This window comes from Phragmites australis, chromosome 5, assembly GCF_958298935.1.
Source record: "Phragmites australis chromosome 5, lpPhrAust1.1, whole genome shotgun sequence".
Lineage (NCBI taxonomy): Eukaryota > Viridiplantae > Streptophyta > Magnoliopsida > Poales > Poaceae > Phragmites > Phragmites australis.
Genome location: NC_084925.1, coordinates 37,610,194 through 37,629,703, shown reverse-complemented (window position 1 = coordinate 37,629,703; position 19,510 = coordinate 37,610,194). Strand labels below are relative to the sequence as shown.

Sequence of the window (19,510 nt, the reverse complement as noted above, 5' to 3'; positions counted from 1 at the left end):
CAGCTCCATCGAGCCCACCAAAGAAACATTGGGGGACTACCGTACCTGAAGGTCTCGAACCACCAATGTGTTTCTGTGGTGACCTTTGTAAGCTCCGCGAGTCGCAGGACATCTCATACAACTATGGACTACGCTTCTTCATGTGTGCCAACTACGAGTATGACAAGCCTCGCAATGCAACAACTGGTTATCGACCGGTACGGTAACAGATGTCCGCCTCATCTCTTCCGATTACGCACCCTCTTTTACTAACTGCTCATCTTGTTCCATTTGTTCAGTCCCCTCCACCGCTCTGTGATTTTATTCAGTGGCTCGACAATGAGCAAAATGACTCACAGAAGCTGTGGGTCGACATGAACATGAGGTGGAGAAGGGAAGCGTACGCACGTCGGGAGTACGAGCAACAGCAAGAGGAACTTCGTCTCAAGCGGGAGGAAGAAGAGCGTATGAGGAAGGCGGCGCACGACCGTACCGTGGCTCAGGCTCGAGAGGCTGAGAGGGAAAGGAAACGGGAGAGAGCCCGCCGTGCTAAGGCGGCAGGTCCCGATGCCCTCCGAAAGGGAAAGTATCCTAGATGCACGCAGTAGAGAGTACCTAATGTAACCCGACATACTTTCCTTCCCTAAGGCATGTTATGATTAGAATCGACGCACTAATAAAGTCTTAGTGCGAACCGTACATGCCACCTTTGTTTCCTCATCGTGTCGTCGCGGTTACAGTGTATTGTAATGTTTTCACCATATGTTCAATACTATATTTGTCCTCGTTCGCACTTCATACCCACGTAAAATGCTGCAACTACTAATTACTGATTTTTTCCTCCCGTTATTACATAACCTACTCCAAATTTAATTTCTTAATTTTCTTACAACTCTTCTTTTTTTTCCTTCAATTAAAAAATAATACATTTTTATAGGATAAAATAGAAAAAAATTAATTTTACATGAAAAAAAGCCCTAACCGCTCTCTCAGAGGGCGGCTAGGGGAGAGGGCGGTTAGCCCCTCTTGCCGCCCTCTGAGGGGGCGGTTAGGCCTACCGCCCTCTGAGGGGGCGGTTAGCACCCGTACCCGCCCTCTGAGAGGGCTGCAGCCCTCTGAGAGGGCGGTGGACGCCTACTTTTGCAAATCTTTTCGCCGGGAATCTATTTATTTAAATTTAAACTCGAAAAAATATTAAAAAAAAACTCTGGAAGGAAGTGGCTCCGACGTGTGCGACTGCGAGGAGTAGAGCTGGGCTGGCTCCTATCAAAATAAAAAGAGCTGGGCTGGACTTGCTCGGCTGCGTCCGCGGAGTTGGTCATGGGATGTGCCGTTTGGACCACTTTAAAGCTTTCTTTTCAACTTCCTGCTCGCAGGCCTGTAAACTTTCCACGTACGGTAGTATTTCGGCCGGAATTCGATGGGCCCCACTGGCTGCCGTGACGGGCTATCTAGAGTACAGGCAAATCTGCTGGAATTCTCGTATCGTTTCGTCTAGTCGAACTGCTCAAGTTGAACAGGGAAGGAGTGTAAAACATTGCGCCGACAGCGTTCCACGGCAGTCAGGACTTCCATTTTGACCCCTTCGATTCAAAGGCGCCGTGCACGGTGGCCGTGCCTCTCGAGCCTGGGACGGTTCACGATTAGCACTTACCGCACGGCACGGGTTAGGTACGTACTAGTACTACTTATGCTACCGTACTGTCGCATCCAGTGATGGTGATGCCCGTGACCGTGAGGCGCTCAGACTGACCTAGGGTGGACCCCTTTCAGCTTTCTCTCCAGTTTACCGTACTGTTGATTGGCCTCCGGCTAGCTTAATGTAATGTGTCCCCGCTCAATCATTACTGTGGGGCTATTGCCTTTCTAGAGTCACTTTGTACAGTACTGCTGCCGTATGCAGGTATGCTGCAGCAGTAAAAAGGGCTCGCAGATCCAAACCTGCAGCGCATAGATCCGTTTAGGAATAACGTATTTTTTTTAAATAGACAAACCTTATGTATTTTGATTAACATTTAATTAAATTATAAAAACATCTAACATATGAAAATTAAATAATTATATTCACAATTCAAAATAATTTCACACTATATACTTTATATAGCTATAAATGATATATCTTGTTAAAAAAACTTAGTCAAAATTTAACTTCAAAAACCGAGCTTAAAAGAAATAGGTATATTATTTCTGAGCCAGAGAGTATTACTGTTGAGTGGATGGAAGTTGGAGGATGCTACTCCTCGCACCAGGTCAACCCACCCGGAATCTTTTTAAAATACTATTTTATTATTGAAAAATTACAAAAATAATATTCAAAATAGGAAAGCCGTAGAAATATATGTTAGTCGGCACTCTAATTGCCGACTAGCCACCTATTAGCAATCGAAGTACTGACAAGGCTCTTGTTGACGACCGGATAGTCAACACGTAATTCTCTAAGGACCTATCGACACTCCGATTGTTGGCAGGTCGTGTGTCCCGCAGATGATATGTAAAAAAATATCATAACTTTTTTATATGATCTAGAATGGAGATGATCTTTATATAAAAATTATACATATCGATAACTAAAAGTTTATAGTTGAACACTTTTCCATTTGAATCCATTTATATACCAAAAAATAGTTATAAATTTCAGATTAAAAACTACATTTGTAATTTCTACTAATTTTTTGGGCATATAAACTGATTCAAATGAAAAAAAAATCAATTTTAAAGTTCTAGATATCATCGATAGATACAATTTTTATATAAAAATCATCTTAATTCGAGATCATATGAAAAGTTATTATTTTTTCTTTGAATATCATATGCGTGACATATGACTTGTTGGCAATTGGAATGTCGACATGTCTCAACAGGTGTGTCAAATGGAATGTCAGCACTCTGATTGCCGATAAGTAGCTAGTCAGTATTTGGAGTGCTGCTGAAAATTAGTTCCCGATAATGTGTTCGTAAATTGACTGGGTACCTTCGAGTGCAGGGATTAATCACGAAATGAGACACACGATGTATACAGGTTCGGACCTCCGATTGGAGTAATACCTTACATCCTGTGGGGGTCTTATTGTTGTATGTTGATGATCTCGAGTACAAGCGATGTGGCTAAAACTATTATAAAGAGTAGATCGGATTTAATCTAACTTAGGGCTAAAGTTACCGAGTACCTCCTCTGCTAGGGTCTTTATGCTTGCGTCCCATCTTTTTCTCCCCTTTTTCCCAGCCTTTCCGCCTTATATAGGGGTGATATACCGACTCATATCCAATTATAGTTGATAAGGAGTTGTCTTCTTTGACGTCAAAGTAGATAGATATGTTTTTTATACTGATCGTCCTGAGTTGGGTAAACAATATAGACCTTCCTAGTATGTACTTTCTTGATTCCGAATGTATCAGATACTGCTGATTCGGTTATATAATATCTGAAGCTGCCTAATATGTGTTGTACATACCCTGTATGTGTATGGTATACTTCTTATGCTTATATACCATATAGTTAGATATTCGACAGTAGCCCCTTAACTCTACCCAGGAGGAGGGGTTTCCATAAACACCCACTCGAGTGCCACCAAGTTTAAGCTTGATCGAGTAAAGTGGATCATGCTTATAATCGAAAGAATTGAGCATGGGCGGATCCTTCCTCGAGTATCGAGTGGAAGCTCAGTCGGGTCGAGCGCCCTGCTGCTAACTGCACTCGAGACTCGAATAAAAAGATTAAAGAACTCAATTGATCGACATCTGACTCTGAGTAGAGTTAAAAAAAAAACCTTTCAAAATTTGAAATGATGGGTATATGTGTATTTAATACGGGCAGAAGGGCGTGCAGAGATTCACACGTCGTCATCATACCTCTTTTCGCGCCACTTGAAGCGTTGTAAAGATGGGAGTGGTTGAAGAGATAGTAAATTTTTTATTATTTACCCTTATGAACCGAACTTGTTGCGGCCATTCATCGCCATTGTCACCAGTCTTCCTGCTTAAGCCCTTCGGCTTTCTCCGCCCTAGCACTCACCACTGCCAAAAAAATTTTAGATCCATAGATCCTAGTTCTTCTCTAAAGATCTCGGCTCCCTCTTCGCCGGAGAAGCGGTCAGACATAGAAGCCGCCAGTGCCTCGCCCGATCAGTATGACGAAGCGCGGTTCAAGAGTCACGGCTAGCGGAACTTGAAGTAGAAGGAGTGGTGCCGCCACGCAGTCTGGTTGAATGGAGGATGACATCTGGTGAGAGATTCCCTTCCTGCAAAATCGAGCACGAGTTTGTAGTTTTCGAATCATTCTTCCGTTGCGGATTCAACATCCCTTCTTTCAAATTTCTTCTCAACATGCTTGATTGATATGAAATTGAGCTTCACCACCTGAACCCCAACTTTGTTACCATGCTTAGTGTTTTTGTCTATCTGTGTGAGGCTTTCCTTGGTATGGAGCCAAGTTTAAATCTTTTTCAGTACTTTTATAAACTGAGGAGGATTACATAGAATAAATGTGTTGGGGGGGGGGGGGGTGTGGTTTCTAATTGAGGAATGGAATGAAAAATTCCTATATCTTGGTTCCCCTAATCTCCTCTTGGTCGAAGGATTGGAAAAAACTTCGGTTTTACGTCTCCAATCCCGACCCAATTAGTTCTCTGTTAGTTTATAGAGGTCTTTTCCCTGTCCATAATCTATCTTGGACACAAGAACACCGCGAGTCCGACCACACCACATATTACGCCAACGGAATTGGCATGTTGAGGTAGTTTGGCTTAACTGGGTGGCATGTGACCAAAGATTTTATTAGCAAAAGATTGAGCCCCTTAAAGGCGAGGACGCGCTTGGCTTGAGAATATAGTGGAGATGAGGATGCCTCCAGGGACGCGGCCAGATGTAAGGCTGAGTTAGCATTTTGCCCTTATCTTTTTTTCATGGCCTTCGAGCTTTGTCGAATAACCTTTCTTCTCTTTTTCAGCCCTGCTTGCACAAGATGTCACTGCCTGGTTAAACAAGCACTTCTCTATCGAAGCACCGGAATGTGACATTCTGCCTTATTCCCTTACGAATCTTCAACCAGATGTAAGGATTTTCTTAATGAAAAAGCAGGACCGATCATTGTCTATTTGATTTGACTTGTCTGTATGACTGCACGCTCCAGTCTTCCACCAAGAGCACATCCTTTTGAGCGAGGTCTTTGATCTCGACATCACTTCTTTTGCCGACGCTATCAACAAGGGGAAAAGATCAGCCAATCAGGAGGTCGAGGGGTCTCTTCGACCGAAAAGGTCGACCTCATCTTCTCACTAGCTGCATGACACGAACCCTCTCAAGCCCACGGGTACTGAAATCAAAATTCCCATTACCTTCTTATTAATTTTCCTTTCAAATTATCAAGTGGATGCTTGAATGTGTTCGGTTTGGATGGGTGGCCTTTTGTTAAGGGACGACGAGCGTACCCCCTCAATCACCTCCTCGAGCAACCGTCACACTCGACGACTCAGCCGAAAAGGTAACTTTTTTCGAGTTATCAATTTTCTCTCAGTCATTCTACTAATGATGAACTTGTGTGGGTGGCTTTTTTTGGGATGTCTGGTGCGTCCTCACAATCACCAACTCGAGATACCATCATGCCCGATGACTCGACCAAAGAGGTAATTTCAATCGAATCATCGCTCTTTAATTGGTCATACTTTCACTCGATAAACTTAAGATAATAATTTTTATCATCTGGTTCTTTGCAGGCTACATATGCCTTGGCTTTGCCTGGTCCACATGTACCTCCTCCACCGACTCTGCTTGCCGGTCCAAGAATGAAGAAGGTGACCACCAAAAGGCCAGGGTCAAGCATCATTTCGCACTTCCCGATTTCGAAGAGGTTTGACTTGGATCCTAATCTCGACTGGTAGTTTTTTCTTTTCCTCCTCCATTATTCTCTCGATTACAGACTATCGATAGAGGCGAAAACCCACACTGCAAGCGTCTCGACCAGCCATCCAAGACTGACTTCCCTGGTTGATTCAGCTTCGGCTCCAACTCCTCAGATTAAAGATCCTGTGTCGAGCATGCTCGAAGAAGACCTGCAACTCAAGGGAAATGAAACCTCAATATCGATCCCAACCAATGACCCATGGGCAGCGATAAAGGTTCTTCTCCAAGTTACAGGCGCTCAGGCAGCTGCGGCTGAGACCAACCACAAAAAGAAGCTCGAAGCCAAGAGAGAGAAAATCGAACGTAAGTCTGTCTTTTATCACAAGTGCGTGATTCGATTATTGGGCGACTATCAAAAGTTATTTTCCGGTTTGCCTTCTTCAGGCCTTGAGTCCTCTTGTAACAGCAAGGAAAAACTTCTTTCTTCGATGATGACACCAAATATCAGGAGAAACTCAGGAACCAAGTGAAGACCGTGCGAGCCAAAAGGAAGTCCATGAGACTAAACGGGATGTTGCGGTTCTTGCTCTTTAAGAGCTGAAGGAGCAGACACACGATCTCATGACCCAATCAACCTCTGCAAGCGCCGCTACATTGCTCAGTATCCTCAAGAGTTACAATCCCGCGCTCGATACCTCGTTGGTGACAGTCGGGTTCAACTGTACTAGCAAGGAGACTGCAAAGCTTGTTCAAAGTGTTTAGCCATTGGTCTCAGCCTTTGTTGAGTCGTTAAGTCTCAGCCCGCCTAATGATGATAGTGAGAGGAGTCCCTCGCACTGATGATCCATTTGACTCTAATACTTTTTAAAACATATTTTATGATCTGAGAATACCTGTAACAATACTACATTTTGCCAATCTATTATGCTTTTGTGTGCTATTCCCTTGTCGATGAAATAGGATTAGCATAAATAGATGCGATAACTGATAGGTACGTGTTGTCATCATTCTCAAGACCATACGATTACGCATCTGTAAACAACTGGAATGTTAACTAGACAAGCCATTAGATGCGTGGCCCTCGAATACTCGAGAAGACCATAATAATGAGGAAAAGACTAGTACAGAACTAGAAAAAGAAAGAGCATATCAAATTTTCTGTGAACTTTTATCAACTTGTGCATTCAATCAGCATACAAACATGAACTCGATAGAAAGAACACGTGAAGCAGACTAGGACTTCAGAAACCCTTTTGGCCGTTAGGCGCGAGATGTCTAACAATCTCTGTGCCGTTATGCCTCCTGAGGTATAGTTATCCGTCATCGACCCAACACATGCCTCCGTTGGTTCTATTCAATGTGATCGACGTAGAGCCAGATAAAATTTTGCAAAAAACATATAAAAGAAATATGGTATTGCAATGTAGCCCCCAATTTTATGGTCGAGGAAGAAATTACTCAATCTGAGAGTAAAAAAAGACATACCTGTACCATTGATGACGTGTAGTGTTATAGATCTCGACTATGTACTCGGTGACGGAGTCAAACGAAGAGTAAAGATCTAGCATCAAAAGTATGCGATGTAGCCCCTGGCTCTCTATTTGATATGATAATCAAGACAGAGAGTAGAGCATATGCATCAATATATACTTGATGTGGCCCCTGTCTTTTCGCTCAATAATTGAATTTGAGTGTAAAGTGGAACATAAACACTAACATTGTACAGTGTAGCTCCCGGTTCTTCATCTGATATTATAACCACACGAAGAGCATAGCAGAAGCATAAAAAAACATGATGTAGTCCCTGACTCTACGCCCGATGTAATAATCGAGTGGAGAGTAGAGCGTAAGCATAAAAAAAATGCATGATGTAGCTCCCGACTCAATGCTCGATGTGATAATCGGAACAAATAGTAGAGCATGAGCATCAATGCACCTGTCTCGACTGAATCCTCAAGAGTGCAAGCCCCCGAGCGTTATGGTTTTAACTACAATGTCGTTACCCAGTAAACTCGAACCGTCGGGTAGGTGGGTATTAAAACCCGACTCCCATTTGTGCTCGTTTTCACGGCAACCTTGATTTGATGTGTCGTAATGACCGCCTATCCCTCTTTGCAGAGACGAGATAAGCCATAACGCCATCATGATGTCTCGACTTCCACCGAATGCGCTACGCGCCTAAGGCGACGCCATCATTTCAGATCTTGACGGCTACGTTTATACAGTACGACCCGTTCTTCCCGCTATAAATTGAAGGGACTCGAAGCTATTTGTCCTTCACGTCACCTCCTTTGTTTCCTTTGCCCATTGCCTCCTAGGACCAGTAGAGCTTGAAGCCATGGCCTCCACTCCATCTCCGCCTCTTGAGCCAATCCGAGAAGTCTTCTCCCCTAGGCCTCTCGCCATGGTCCCTCCTGGGGTCATCATCGCTTCCTGCGATGACGAGGACTCAAGTGGCAGGCCTAAGAAGGAGAGGGAAGAAGTGCCCATCATAGATCGTCATCGTCCCCTCATTCAGCGTGTTCGCCGTTACATCAAGACCTATGCTTCAAGCCAGATGGCATAGCGCTCCGCACTGGAGAGGAGTTAGGATGATGGTGATCTTGACCAGATCATCGACCAAGCCACCATTGAGATCTTCGGCGGTGGAGTCCCCAAGTCATCGCTGGCTAAGGAGGCGTGGTCGTTTTCTCTGTCGACAACTGTCAGATCGCCTTTGCGCCATGCAGAAGACCACTCGGCATCACCAGCGTCGGCCAGCAGCTCCAGCATGGTCTTCGCCTCAGCCACTTTTCCTGGTCCTTATGTTGGTCGGCGGTCAGTTCCTGGAGTGATCAGCTGCCACCCGAGGGAGGAGTATAAAAGGTTCCTCGGCTCGTTCAAGGGCGAATAAGGGTCTGTACGCTTCCAGACTCTTGGATATCTATGCAACACCTGTTGATACTTAGCTGCTCGAAGAGATGCTCGATCTCGGTATTCCTCAAGTAAATTTATGTCGTCTGCTCGTAGTTGCTCCTACCCTTCTTCGGAGTAACTTTCCACTCAAGGTGATTCGAACTGCAACTTAGTCGGGAGCACCACTTTTGCTCCATAAACCAAGAAGAACGAAGTTTCACCGGTGGCCCTATTGGTCGAAGTACGGGCCCATAGTACCGAGGGAAGTTCTTTTACCCAGCGTTTCGAGTAGGATTTTAGCCTGTCGATGACTTGAGTTTTGATACCATGTAAGACTATACCATTAGCACGCTCAACTTGACCGTTACTCTGCGGGTGAGCTACTAAGGCGAAACAGGTTTTGATACCGAATTCTTCGCAGAACGCAATAAATGTCCTGCTTTTGAACTGGCTACCATTATCCGTAATTATTTGATGTGGAATGCCGAATCGAGTAATTATGCTCCTCATGAACTTCTTGGCCGCTTCTGCGGTTATTTTTCCCACGGGTTTGGTCTCTATCCACTTTGTGAATGTGTCGATAGCCACAAATAGGAACTTATAACCATCTTGGACCTTGGGAACGATTCTAGGATATCCAAGCTCTAGATGGAGAAAGGTCAAGAAAGAGGAATTATTTGCAGAGCTTGGGCTGGTTGAGTGGTCTGCCTTCCAAAAAATTGGCATCTCTCGCACTTTTTGACCAGCTCGGAAGCATCCTGGAGGGTAGTCGGCCAATAGAATCCATGACAGAAAACTTTTCTGACCAAGGTGCGAAAAGACGCATGATTACCATACATGCCACCATGGATATCGAGCAATATTTTACTGCTCTCTTCCTGAATGATGCACTTCATCAAGATTCTGTTACTTCCCTTTTGGTAGAGCTTACCGTTTACCAAAACATAGAGCTTGGATTTACGAGCAATTTTCTCTGCAGACACATCATCATCAGGGATGTCTCGACCCTCGAGATAGGCTTTGTACGGAGTCATCCAAGTCGGGTTGTGTTCGATTAGTGTAGCATCTATGTCTGCGGGTTCTGCCTCGCTGACATGGCCAGACTGCTGGTCGGGTTGGACAACATCCGTTCGCCTAACTATCGGGATAGATGGTTTAAGGAGTTCCTCAATAAAGACCCCTATGGGTACCCGTGCTCAAGAAGAAGCGAGTCTAGCAAGTTCATCTGCACCAGAGTTATCACTCCTTCTGATGTGCATTACTTCTAGCCCTTCAAACTTCTGCTCGAGCTTTCATACCTTGAGTAAGTAATCCGCTATGTTGTTGTCCGAGCAGTAGTACTCCTTTTAAACTTGGTTCACGATTAGCTGTGAGTCCCCTTTCACAAGAAGTCGTCTAATTCCAAGCGATGCAGCTATGTGAAGCCCGTTTACCAGTCATTCATATTCTGCAATATTGTTGGAAGCTTTAAAGTCTAATTGAACAACGTACATGAGTTTGTTGCCCGTTGGAGATTTGAGTACAATGCCAGCCTCTGAGCCCTGGAGCATGAGCAATCCATCAAAAAAGAGCGTCCGGTGATCTTCGACCATGTTTGGTTTTGTTTCTTCAACGCTTGTCCATTCGGCGATGAAATCCGCTAACACTCCGGATTTCATGATTGTGCGTGGTGCGTAGCTTACGTCGAACTCATTTTGCTCTACCGCCCATTGCGCGATTCGTCCAGTAGCTTCCTAAATGCGTATTACATCCTTTAGTGGGTACGTCATCATAACGGTGATCCTGTGCGCTTGAAAGTAGTGCCATAATTTTCAGGAAGACATAAAGACTGCATATATCAACTTCTGTACTTGCAGGTATCGTAGCTTAGCATCGTGTGGAACCTCACTCACATAGTAAACAGGTTTTTGGACCATGGGATTTTTATCGGGACATTCTCGTTCGACCGTCAATACCGTGCTTACAACTTGTGGGGTAACTGCAATATAAAAAAGAGCTCATCTTTTTTGTTAGGTGGTGTAAGGATTAATGGAGACAATAAGTACATTTTTAAGTCCTGAAAGGCGCGCTCTGCTTCTTCTGTCCACTCGAATCGGTCTTATTTCTTCAACAGCTTGAAGAAAGGCATCCCTCGCTCGCCCATCCTGGAAATGAATCGACTAAGAGCAGCAATGCAACCTGTCAGTTTCTGAACCTCCTTCAATGTTCGAGGTGACAACATCTGGTTGAGAGCCTCAATTTTGCGTGGGTTGGCCTCAATGCCGCGACTTGACACTAGGAAGCTGAGAAGCTTGCCGGACGGCATACCGAACGTGCATATTTCGGGGTTGAGCATCATGCAATACATCCTGAGGTTGTCAAACATTTCCTTGAGATCGTCAACCAATGCGTTTCCGATTTTTGATTTGACTACAACATCATCGACGTATGTTTCTACATTGCCCGATTTGTGGTTGTAGACAGTTTTAAATACACCTTTGTTACATAGCACCAGCGTTTTTTTAAACCGAACGGCATCTTTACATAGTAAAATACACCAAAGAGAGTGGTATAAGCCTTTTTCTCCTCATACTCTAATCCCATGCTAATTTGGTGATACCCTGAATAGGTATCTAGAAAATATAGCAACACGCAGCCTGCCGTAGAGTCGATGATCTGGTCGATGCGCGGGAGAAGAAAAGGATCCTTGGGACAAGCCTTGTTGAGGTCGATGAAGTCGACACACATTCTCCTTCTGCCATTGGCTTTCTTGACGAGGACGGGGTTTGTGAGCCATGTAGGATGACGTACTTCTCTAGTGAAGCCCGCCTTTAGGAGCTTATTGACCTCCTCCTGGATGGCCTGCTTCCTATCTTTCGTAAATATTTGCTGCTTCTGCATCACAAGTTTGGCGTCAGGTTTAATAGCTAGTTGATGCTCGATCACCTCCCTGGGGACCCCATGCATATCGGACGGTTGCCATGCGAACACGTCCTAGTTGGCCTGGAAGAAAAGTGATGAGCTCTAGTTCCTATTTGGGGTCAATATTAGCCCCAACCTTAACCGTCTTGGATGGTTCAGACGGGTTGAGGGGCACTGCCTTGATGCAACTATCAGTCTTTTTGTTGCTGACGCCGTTGTTGGTCTTGCCCTTAGCGACTTCGTCGGATTTAGAAGTGCTAGCAAGACTTCCGAGTCTGGAATCTTTAGCTTCAATGACACCTTTGTGCTTTTAACGCTTAGAGTTTGCATCCTTAGGAGTGGTGGCCGCTCGACTGAAGTGTTCGATCATATCCAGGCTTTGCTTGTCGCATTTGACTGCTACGCGCTGACCTCCTTTAACTATAATGACCCCATTGGGTCTCAGGATCTTGAGTGTTTTGTATGCATAGTGAACCACCGCCATGAACTTTCTCAGCATTGGGCGGCATAAGATCACATTGTACACCGTCTTGAAGTCCGTGACATCGAAGGTCAGCTTTTTTTGTATGGAAGTTGTCGGGCGTGCTAAATGTGCCCGGCAACTCGATCTAGCCGAGAGGCATGATTTGCTGAACCATGGTGGTCAGATGGTCGCTAATCCACTTGGTACAATGTAGAATCACTTCTTGAATCCCTCTCTAGGCAACAATACCTAGATACAACCCTTCCTAGGTCTATTAGCACTAATCATTCCTTAATCTTATAGAATTGTCTTGGATGATTTCTTTTAGCACTTTGATAGTTCGAATGTCTTCCCAAGTGTCTATAAGCTTCTCTAAACTCTTCACACTCAAATGGCCGAATGAGGGGTATTTATAACCCCAACCCTGCAAATTAGTCGTTGCTCCAAGGTCACAAAAGACTTTGATTATCAGATGGTCTGTCGTCAACAGCAGTATAAACACCAGACCACCCGACGTGTACAACAACAAAACTAGCCATTGAAACTCCACTCAAAACCATTTTGAACATCAGATGTTTTAGTGTAACCTTCAACTCCATCACCAGACTATTTGGTGTGTAGAATTGAGCTGGTCGAGCCACTTCACTGATTACCAGACTCCATTTGTCCAGTGTGTATAATCCTCTGATTACCGGACCATCCGCGCGTGTAGAATTTCTTCTACCACCGAAAAATACCTCCTGTAAAATACTCCAGTGAAGCCTCCGGTGTACACTCCTGTTGAGCACCAGACCTCCGGTGTGTATAAGTTCATCTTCTAAGAAATACATATCTACTGCAAAACACTTTGGTGTACATACCACCTTAACACTAGATCATTTTGTGTGTTGACTTGAAGCACCTCTTCTGAGTCAAACACTCTGGTGTTAATTCTTGCTGATCATCAGACTATTTAGTGTATTATCCTTTCTGAACACTGGATCATCTGGTGTTAACATTTTTTCTTGAACTCGTCAAATTCAACCTTTTTTAAGCTCGCCTTTAGTGACTTCTTTATATATTGCTTCTGTAAGACCTACTAAAATATATATTTAATAATATATTAGTCATATTAACCATATTATCGCTAATCATCAAATTTACATTTAAAAGAGCTAGATTTGCTACAGGACTCCCCACCTGTATTCGATTGTGTTAGCAACTCCCTCCACATCTGACGTCCAGGTGTCGTCCCGCTGGTAAAACCACTCCCATTTGAATTCACGTAGGCAAAACCGGGATATGTGATGTGCAAAAGGTGAATAGTAAACTGGTTTAAGAAAGAGAGGGGGTTTAAGTAAACTGGTTTAAGAAAGAGAGGGGGGTTAAGTAGAGTCAAGTCAAACTTTATTAAGTTAGAAACAAACCAAACAGATTTATGGTTAACATAGGAAAGATCAACGACCGCGTAGCATCCAAATTTAGCTAGTGCTACCCTTTTTGTAGATCTTGATCTAGCCATTGTTTATGCCTCACATCGACGAATGTTACCAAACTAGCGTCACCCTCCTTTTTTTATATGAAGTGGTCAGTAAATACAAACAGCAAAACGTGACGAAGATGCGGCGTGTCACATGAGCATCGAGATTCAGTGGCGTCACGGGCTTTAAAGGTAACATTCATTCATCCGTTGGTAAAGAATCAGATGGAAGTGCAATGCAGCTTTAAAGGTAACATAATACGCATACGGCATACCTCTGCCCCTTGTCGCCGGAGTCTTTGCTCATGTCTCGCTGTGAAGTAGCGTTTCACTCGCCTTGAGCTCTCTCTCCACACCGGCCGAGAAAGGGAAAGTGCACTACGCGAAGCAGTTGGCGTGCGTGCGTGCGTGCGTGGTCAAAGTAATTTCCCGTGTAATCACCTGCCGGCCGCATAAGCAGATCCAATCTAGCCCCAAAGCACCCTGCATGAGCCTAATTTACTACCCGGCGTTAGCCAAAACAAACAAACCCGCCTAAACCCCACACTCCCACACTGAGTGCACGCCCTTAAGCCCACTGGGAGCGGCAGCAGGCAGAGGAAGAGACGCCATGGGGGTCCGCCCGGCGGCCACGAAGCTGCACATCCCCCCATCCGCCGCCCGCCGCTCCACCTTCCTGCCACTCGTCGCCGTCGCCCTCCTCTGCTGCGCCTTCTACCTCCTCGGTGTCTGGCACCACGGCGGTTTCGCCTCCCCCTCCCCATCCTCCCCCGTTTCCATCTCCACCGCCGTCTCCTGCACCACCACCGCCGCCCCGAAGAAGACCCCGTCTGCCCGCGCCCGCTCCCGCTCCCCCTCCCTCGACTTCTCCGCGCGCCACACGGCAGCCGTGGACGAAGCGCTCACCAGCGACACCTCGTCCGGTTCGTCCTCGGCGGCGCCGCGGAGGTACCGCGCGTGCCCGGCCAAGTACTCCGAGTATACCCCGTGCGAGGATGTGGCGCGGTCGCTGCGGTACCCGCGGGACCGGCTAGTGTACCGGGAGCGGCACTGCCCCGCTGGGCGGGAGCAGCTGCGGTGCCTCGTCCCGGCGCCCGCCGGGTACCTTTCCCCGTTCCCTTGGCCCGCCAGCCGCGACGTCGCCTGGTTCGCCAACGTGCCGCACAAGGAGCTCACCGTCGAGAAGGCGGTGCAGAACTGGATCCGCGTCGACGGCGACAAACTGAGGTTCCCCGGCGGCGGGACCATGTTCCCTCACGGCGCCGACGCGTACATCGACGACATCGGGAAGCTCATCCCGCTCCACGACGGCTCCATCCGAACCGCGCTCGACACCGGCTGCGGGGTACGTATGCCTCTTGCTTGACTAGTTTGGATCCGTAGAATGCAAGTATCGCTGGCGAGATTGGATGACAAATCGTCGATAAGTCATGGTCAACTGGGATGTCAAATCGGTCTAGATGCTACACCGACGACGACGAGTGCTGACTCAATTACATCGAGGAGAATATAATTAGGACATTACCGAATTAAGCATTGTGTGCATGGCCATACATATTGGATAAGGTCAGGTTTTGTTGGATTGGGCAAAATTTTCGTTTCCCTCAAGCACTGCTACGTGAATGTACTATTATGCAACTATGCAGTAGCACTAGTTTAGGAAAAAATCTGGTACAATTCTGTTCTTCATTCGAGGCTGCATCAGGGTTAAAAAACTAACGGTAACCGAGAAAAATCATAATAACCGACCATCTCGATCCGGTTTAGTTTTAGAAACCGAACGGTAACCGAATTTGAATTTAAAAAATTCAAAAAAAAATCTTTAAAAAACTAGACACAATTCTAAGACCTTCTGTGAAAATATTTTTTAAAAAATAATGTCGTTTACATCATATTCTATAGGGAGGAAGTTTGAAAAAAATGAAAAAATTTGAAGCGTACGGCTCAGTTATTAACTCATGTTAAGGAAAAGTTTAACATACAAATACATATTTTCTTGTGTAAAACGTATCTTAAGAGAATCTTTAAAATTAATTTCACTTTATTTAGAGTTTTATTAATTTCTCTATGATTTTTACAAATTTCACAAGCATAAAGTGAATATGTTAAGAAACAGCACTGTAATTAATTTTTTCATGTCTACTATTTTTTTCCTACGTAAATTATAGTATAAATAAACTAATAAAAGTGATTTCACTAATTTTTAAGGTGTGATGGGTCAGTTATGAATTAATCTAGTCGCAACATATTTACACAATTTTACATGTTACAATAACTAATTCATGAGTTCATGTATTTTTATGACATATGATCACGCAAGAAGACTAACAAAATTAGTTTCATAATTTTTTATTAGAAAAGAGTAAACTATATATTTAACTTGGTTTAACAAATACATTTTCTCACAGAAAATTTTGAACTATTTTATGAGTATAAATACTTTTATCATGTAGATCATATTAAAAGGAAATAACAAAATTTATTTCACTTGATTTGAAGCGCAGATGAATTAGTTATTGATTTTACAAGATTGAGATTATTTTTGGGTTTTTTTTTGTTGAATTTCATTGAAAATCGAGAAAACCGCTCGATAAATCGAGAAAACTGAGCGGTTACCGATAATACGAAAAATTCGAGAAAATCGCTCGAAAAATCGCAAAAACTACTCGGTAACCGGTTCAAACCGACCGGTTACCGAGCGGCTAAAATCGCGATTTTTTCCCTCAAATTTTAAATTTTGCTAAATAAAGTTTGTCCGATTTTTTAAAAGATTTTGACCGGTTAGCGCGGTAACCATGTGCTGCATAGGTAAAATGGAAAAGCTGTATAGTGCACACTCGAACCATCGATCTAGGGGACTGCAGCTGCGACAACGTTCAAATGTGAAATAGATTCGACTTTCAGTCAAAATTGCAGGAGTCACAGTACTGATCATATGTAACCTGCTTGCTTGTTTGTGAGATGATTTTTTTTCCTTCCGATGTGGGGCTAACGCGGGGCCGGCCGCACACACGCCGTGCAGGTGGCGAGCTGGGGCGCGTACCTGCTGTCCCGGGACATCCTGTCCATGTCGTTCGCGCCGCGGGACTCTCACGAGGCGCAGGTGCAGTTCGCGCTGGAGCGCGGCGTGCCCGCCATGATCGGCGTGCTAGCGTCCAACCGCCTCACCTACCCGGCCCGCGCCTTCGACATGGCGCACTGCTCCCGCTGTCTCATCCCCTGGCACCTGTACGGTACGTGCCGTCTCCTCTCTGTCCGAACACACATCCACTGAGAAAAAGAAACCTCTGACATCTCACAGGAATACGTGCCAACTTGCAGACGGGTTGTACTTGATCGAGATCGACCGCGTGCTCCGTCCCGGAGGGTACTGGATCCTGTCCGGACCGCCGATCAACTGGAAGAAGTACTGGAAGGGATGGGAGAGGACGAAGGAGGACCTTGACGCCGAGCAACAGGCGATCGAGGCGGTTGCCAGGAGCCTCTGCTGGACGAAGGTCAAGGAGGCCGGCGACATCGCCGTCTGGCAGAAGCCCACCAACCACGTCAACTGCAAGGCCTCACGCAAGGCCGCCAAGTCCCCGCCTTTCTGCTCCCACAAAAACCCCGACGCGGCGTGGTACCACTACAACACAATAAGTCATTATCAGGTTGTGTACACGCATAGCTGTAATTGATTTTGATTTGCACGTACGCAGGTATGACAAGATGGAGGCCTGCATAACGCCGCTCCCAGATGTCTCCGGCGAAAACGACGTCGCCGGTGGCGCGGTGAAGAAGTGGCCGCAGAGGCTCACCGCCGTGCCGCCCAGGGTCTCTCGCGGCAGCATCAGGAGCGTCACAGCCAAGACGTTCGCGCAGGACACCGAGCTCTGGCGGAAGAGGGTCCGGCACTACAAGTCGGTGATCGGCCAGTTCGAGCAGAAAGGACGGTACCGCAACGTGCTCGACATGAATGCCCGCCTCGGTGGCTTTGCGGCAGCGCTGGCGGGCGACCCCTTGTGGGTCATGAACATGGTCCCGACCGTGGGGAACACGAGCACGCTCGGGTCCATCTACGAGCGCGGGCTCATCGGAAGCTACCAAGACTGGTGAGTTCGTTGCCGCCTTCGATCAGTGGCGGTGATTGAATGGCAAACGGTGCGTCGGTGGCGTGGTTTCGCGACGGTTTCACGATCTCACTGCTGCATTGACTGCAGGTGCGAGGGCATGTCTACCTACCCCCGGTCCTACGATCTCATCCACGCGGATTTGGTGTTCACCCTGTACAAGAATAGGTAACTGACAGCCCAACCTGCATCAGCAACACAGTGACATTGACATGTGTGGCAGGCCTGACAAAGAAACTTCCCCTCTGCTTCGCTTTGCAAGGTGTGAGATGGAGAGCATTCTGCTGGAGATGGACAGGATCCTGAGGCCTGAGGGCACGGTGATCATCAGAGACGACGTGGACATGCTGGTGAAGGTCAAGAGCTTAGCGGACGGGATGAGGTGGGACAGCCAGATTGTCGACCACGAAGACGGCCCGCTCGTCAGGGAGAAGCTCCTCCTGGTTGTGAAGACGTACTGGACTGCCCAGGACCAAGACCAATAGCAGGAATGTGAAGTAAAATTCTATATATGTTGATAAGCACATTTTTCATGATTGGGTCACCATTTCTAGCTCCTTGAGCTAGCAGTTTTTACGTTCTTTGCTGTTCTTTTTGAACGGTCACCCTCGGATAGGAACTTGGTCTCTAAGATGTAAAACGGGGCAAATGGAAGGAAGGGTAAAACCCCAGCCCCCTTCAAAGATTGACTTGAATTGCCAATTTGTGAGAAGTGGTAAATACTAGAGGTCACTGTTGTCAGTCATCCTGGATAAGCAGAGCCGAGTTCGTGGCTTCGTGCAACTACAGTTCTGTTGTATAATCTTTTTTCGTAACCTGTATCCGGTACCGGATTCAAGATCCCAGATCTACTTATGAAAGATTGCAATGCTACTCTGGTCCCAAATTGTGAAGAGGAAGGGGAAAACAAAAACAGATCTCCCAACCCTCGTGACGGCTAACTGGGTCTGAATTGAATTGGTACAGACACATTGACAGAACAGTAGGCCATCTAATAGGTCTGGTCTCGGATCCTTTTCCCCTTTCATCATGTTTTGGACCGTACGGATAAGTGACCAACAGCTTACAGATAAACCCACCTATTGCTAATTTATGGATGTTGGAACAGACGAACAGTGACAAATGATTCCAAGATCTACACAAGATTCTAGTAAGTTTAGCAGTTTTACAGAACATCAACAGGTTAATTTATCCAGTCATTGTTGGCTATTTGCAGTAACGCTGGATTCTGCACTGTTGGTGCAGTACAATTACTGGACTGCATTGAGGGCTTGTCTGGATGAGCCATGTGGATCTGCCAGGATTTCAGCCCATAAAAACAAGCCCTACAGAAACAAGCTGTAAACATTGATCTTCCAATTCGGCCCATTTGTGTTTGCACAGTGCTTGGGCCGGAAAATAGCTCCCCAGCTAAAACTATTTTGGACAACCACAGTCTGCAAATCGATTTTTTATTTATATATTTTTTATTGTTTACAAGATATAAAACTATGCTATCATTTTGAAAATATGCAAAAATTGGCTTCTCCCACCTATTGGATGGGCGGGAAGTTATTTCTCACCCATCCAACGAACGGGTGGTTTAAAGTTATAAAAATGCTACATTTCAATGCTCTTAATCTTAAAAACACTATTGAAATAGTTATGAAAAATTCTAAAAGAATTTGGTGGTATAAAGGATACTATAATCTAGCGTTCCAAAAAAATTGTATCTCATTGTTGAGCTGAATTTTTTTAGCTACACTATAGTATCTTTTACACCATCAATTCTTTTAGAATTTTTCATGACTATTTTATTTGTGAGATCATTAATTAACATCCACATGATCATGACACTCACGTTAGTTAGAAGCAATGATAATACAT

At 45.4% G+C, this 19,510-nt stretch overlaps 1 protein-coding gene across 1 annotated transcript; it reads left to right on the top strand.

The window, feature by feature from the left end:
- Nucleotides 1-13,401: 13,401 nt before the first annotated feature.
- LOC133919501 (probable methyltransferase PMT15) lies at nucleotides 13,402-18,446 on the top strand. The gene is made up of 6 exons (XM_062363912.1): nucleotides 13,402-14,880; nucleotides 16,558-16,768; nucleotides 16,857-17,154; nucleotides 17,234-17,626; nucleotides 17,735-17,812; nucleotides 17,907-18,446. The coding sequence occupies exons 1-6, from the start codon at nucleotides 14,146-14,148 to the stop codon at nucleotides 18,127-18,129; spliced, it is 1,938 nt and encodes a 645-aa protein (XP_062219896.1). The 5' UTR covers nucleotides 13,402-14,145; the 3' UTR covers nucleotides 18,130-18,446.
- The last annotated feature ends 1,064 nt before the right edge of the window (nucleotides 18,447-19,510 follow it).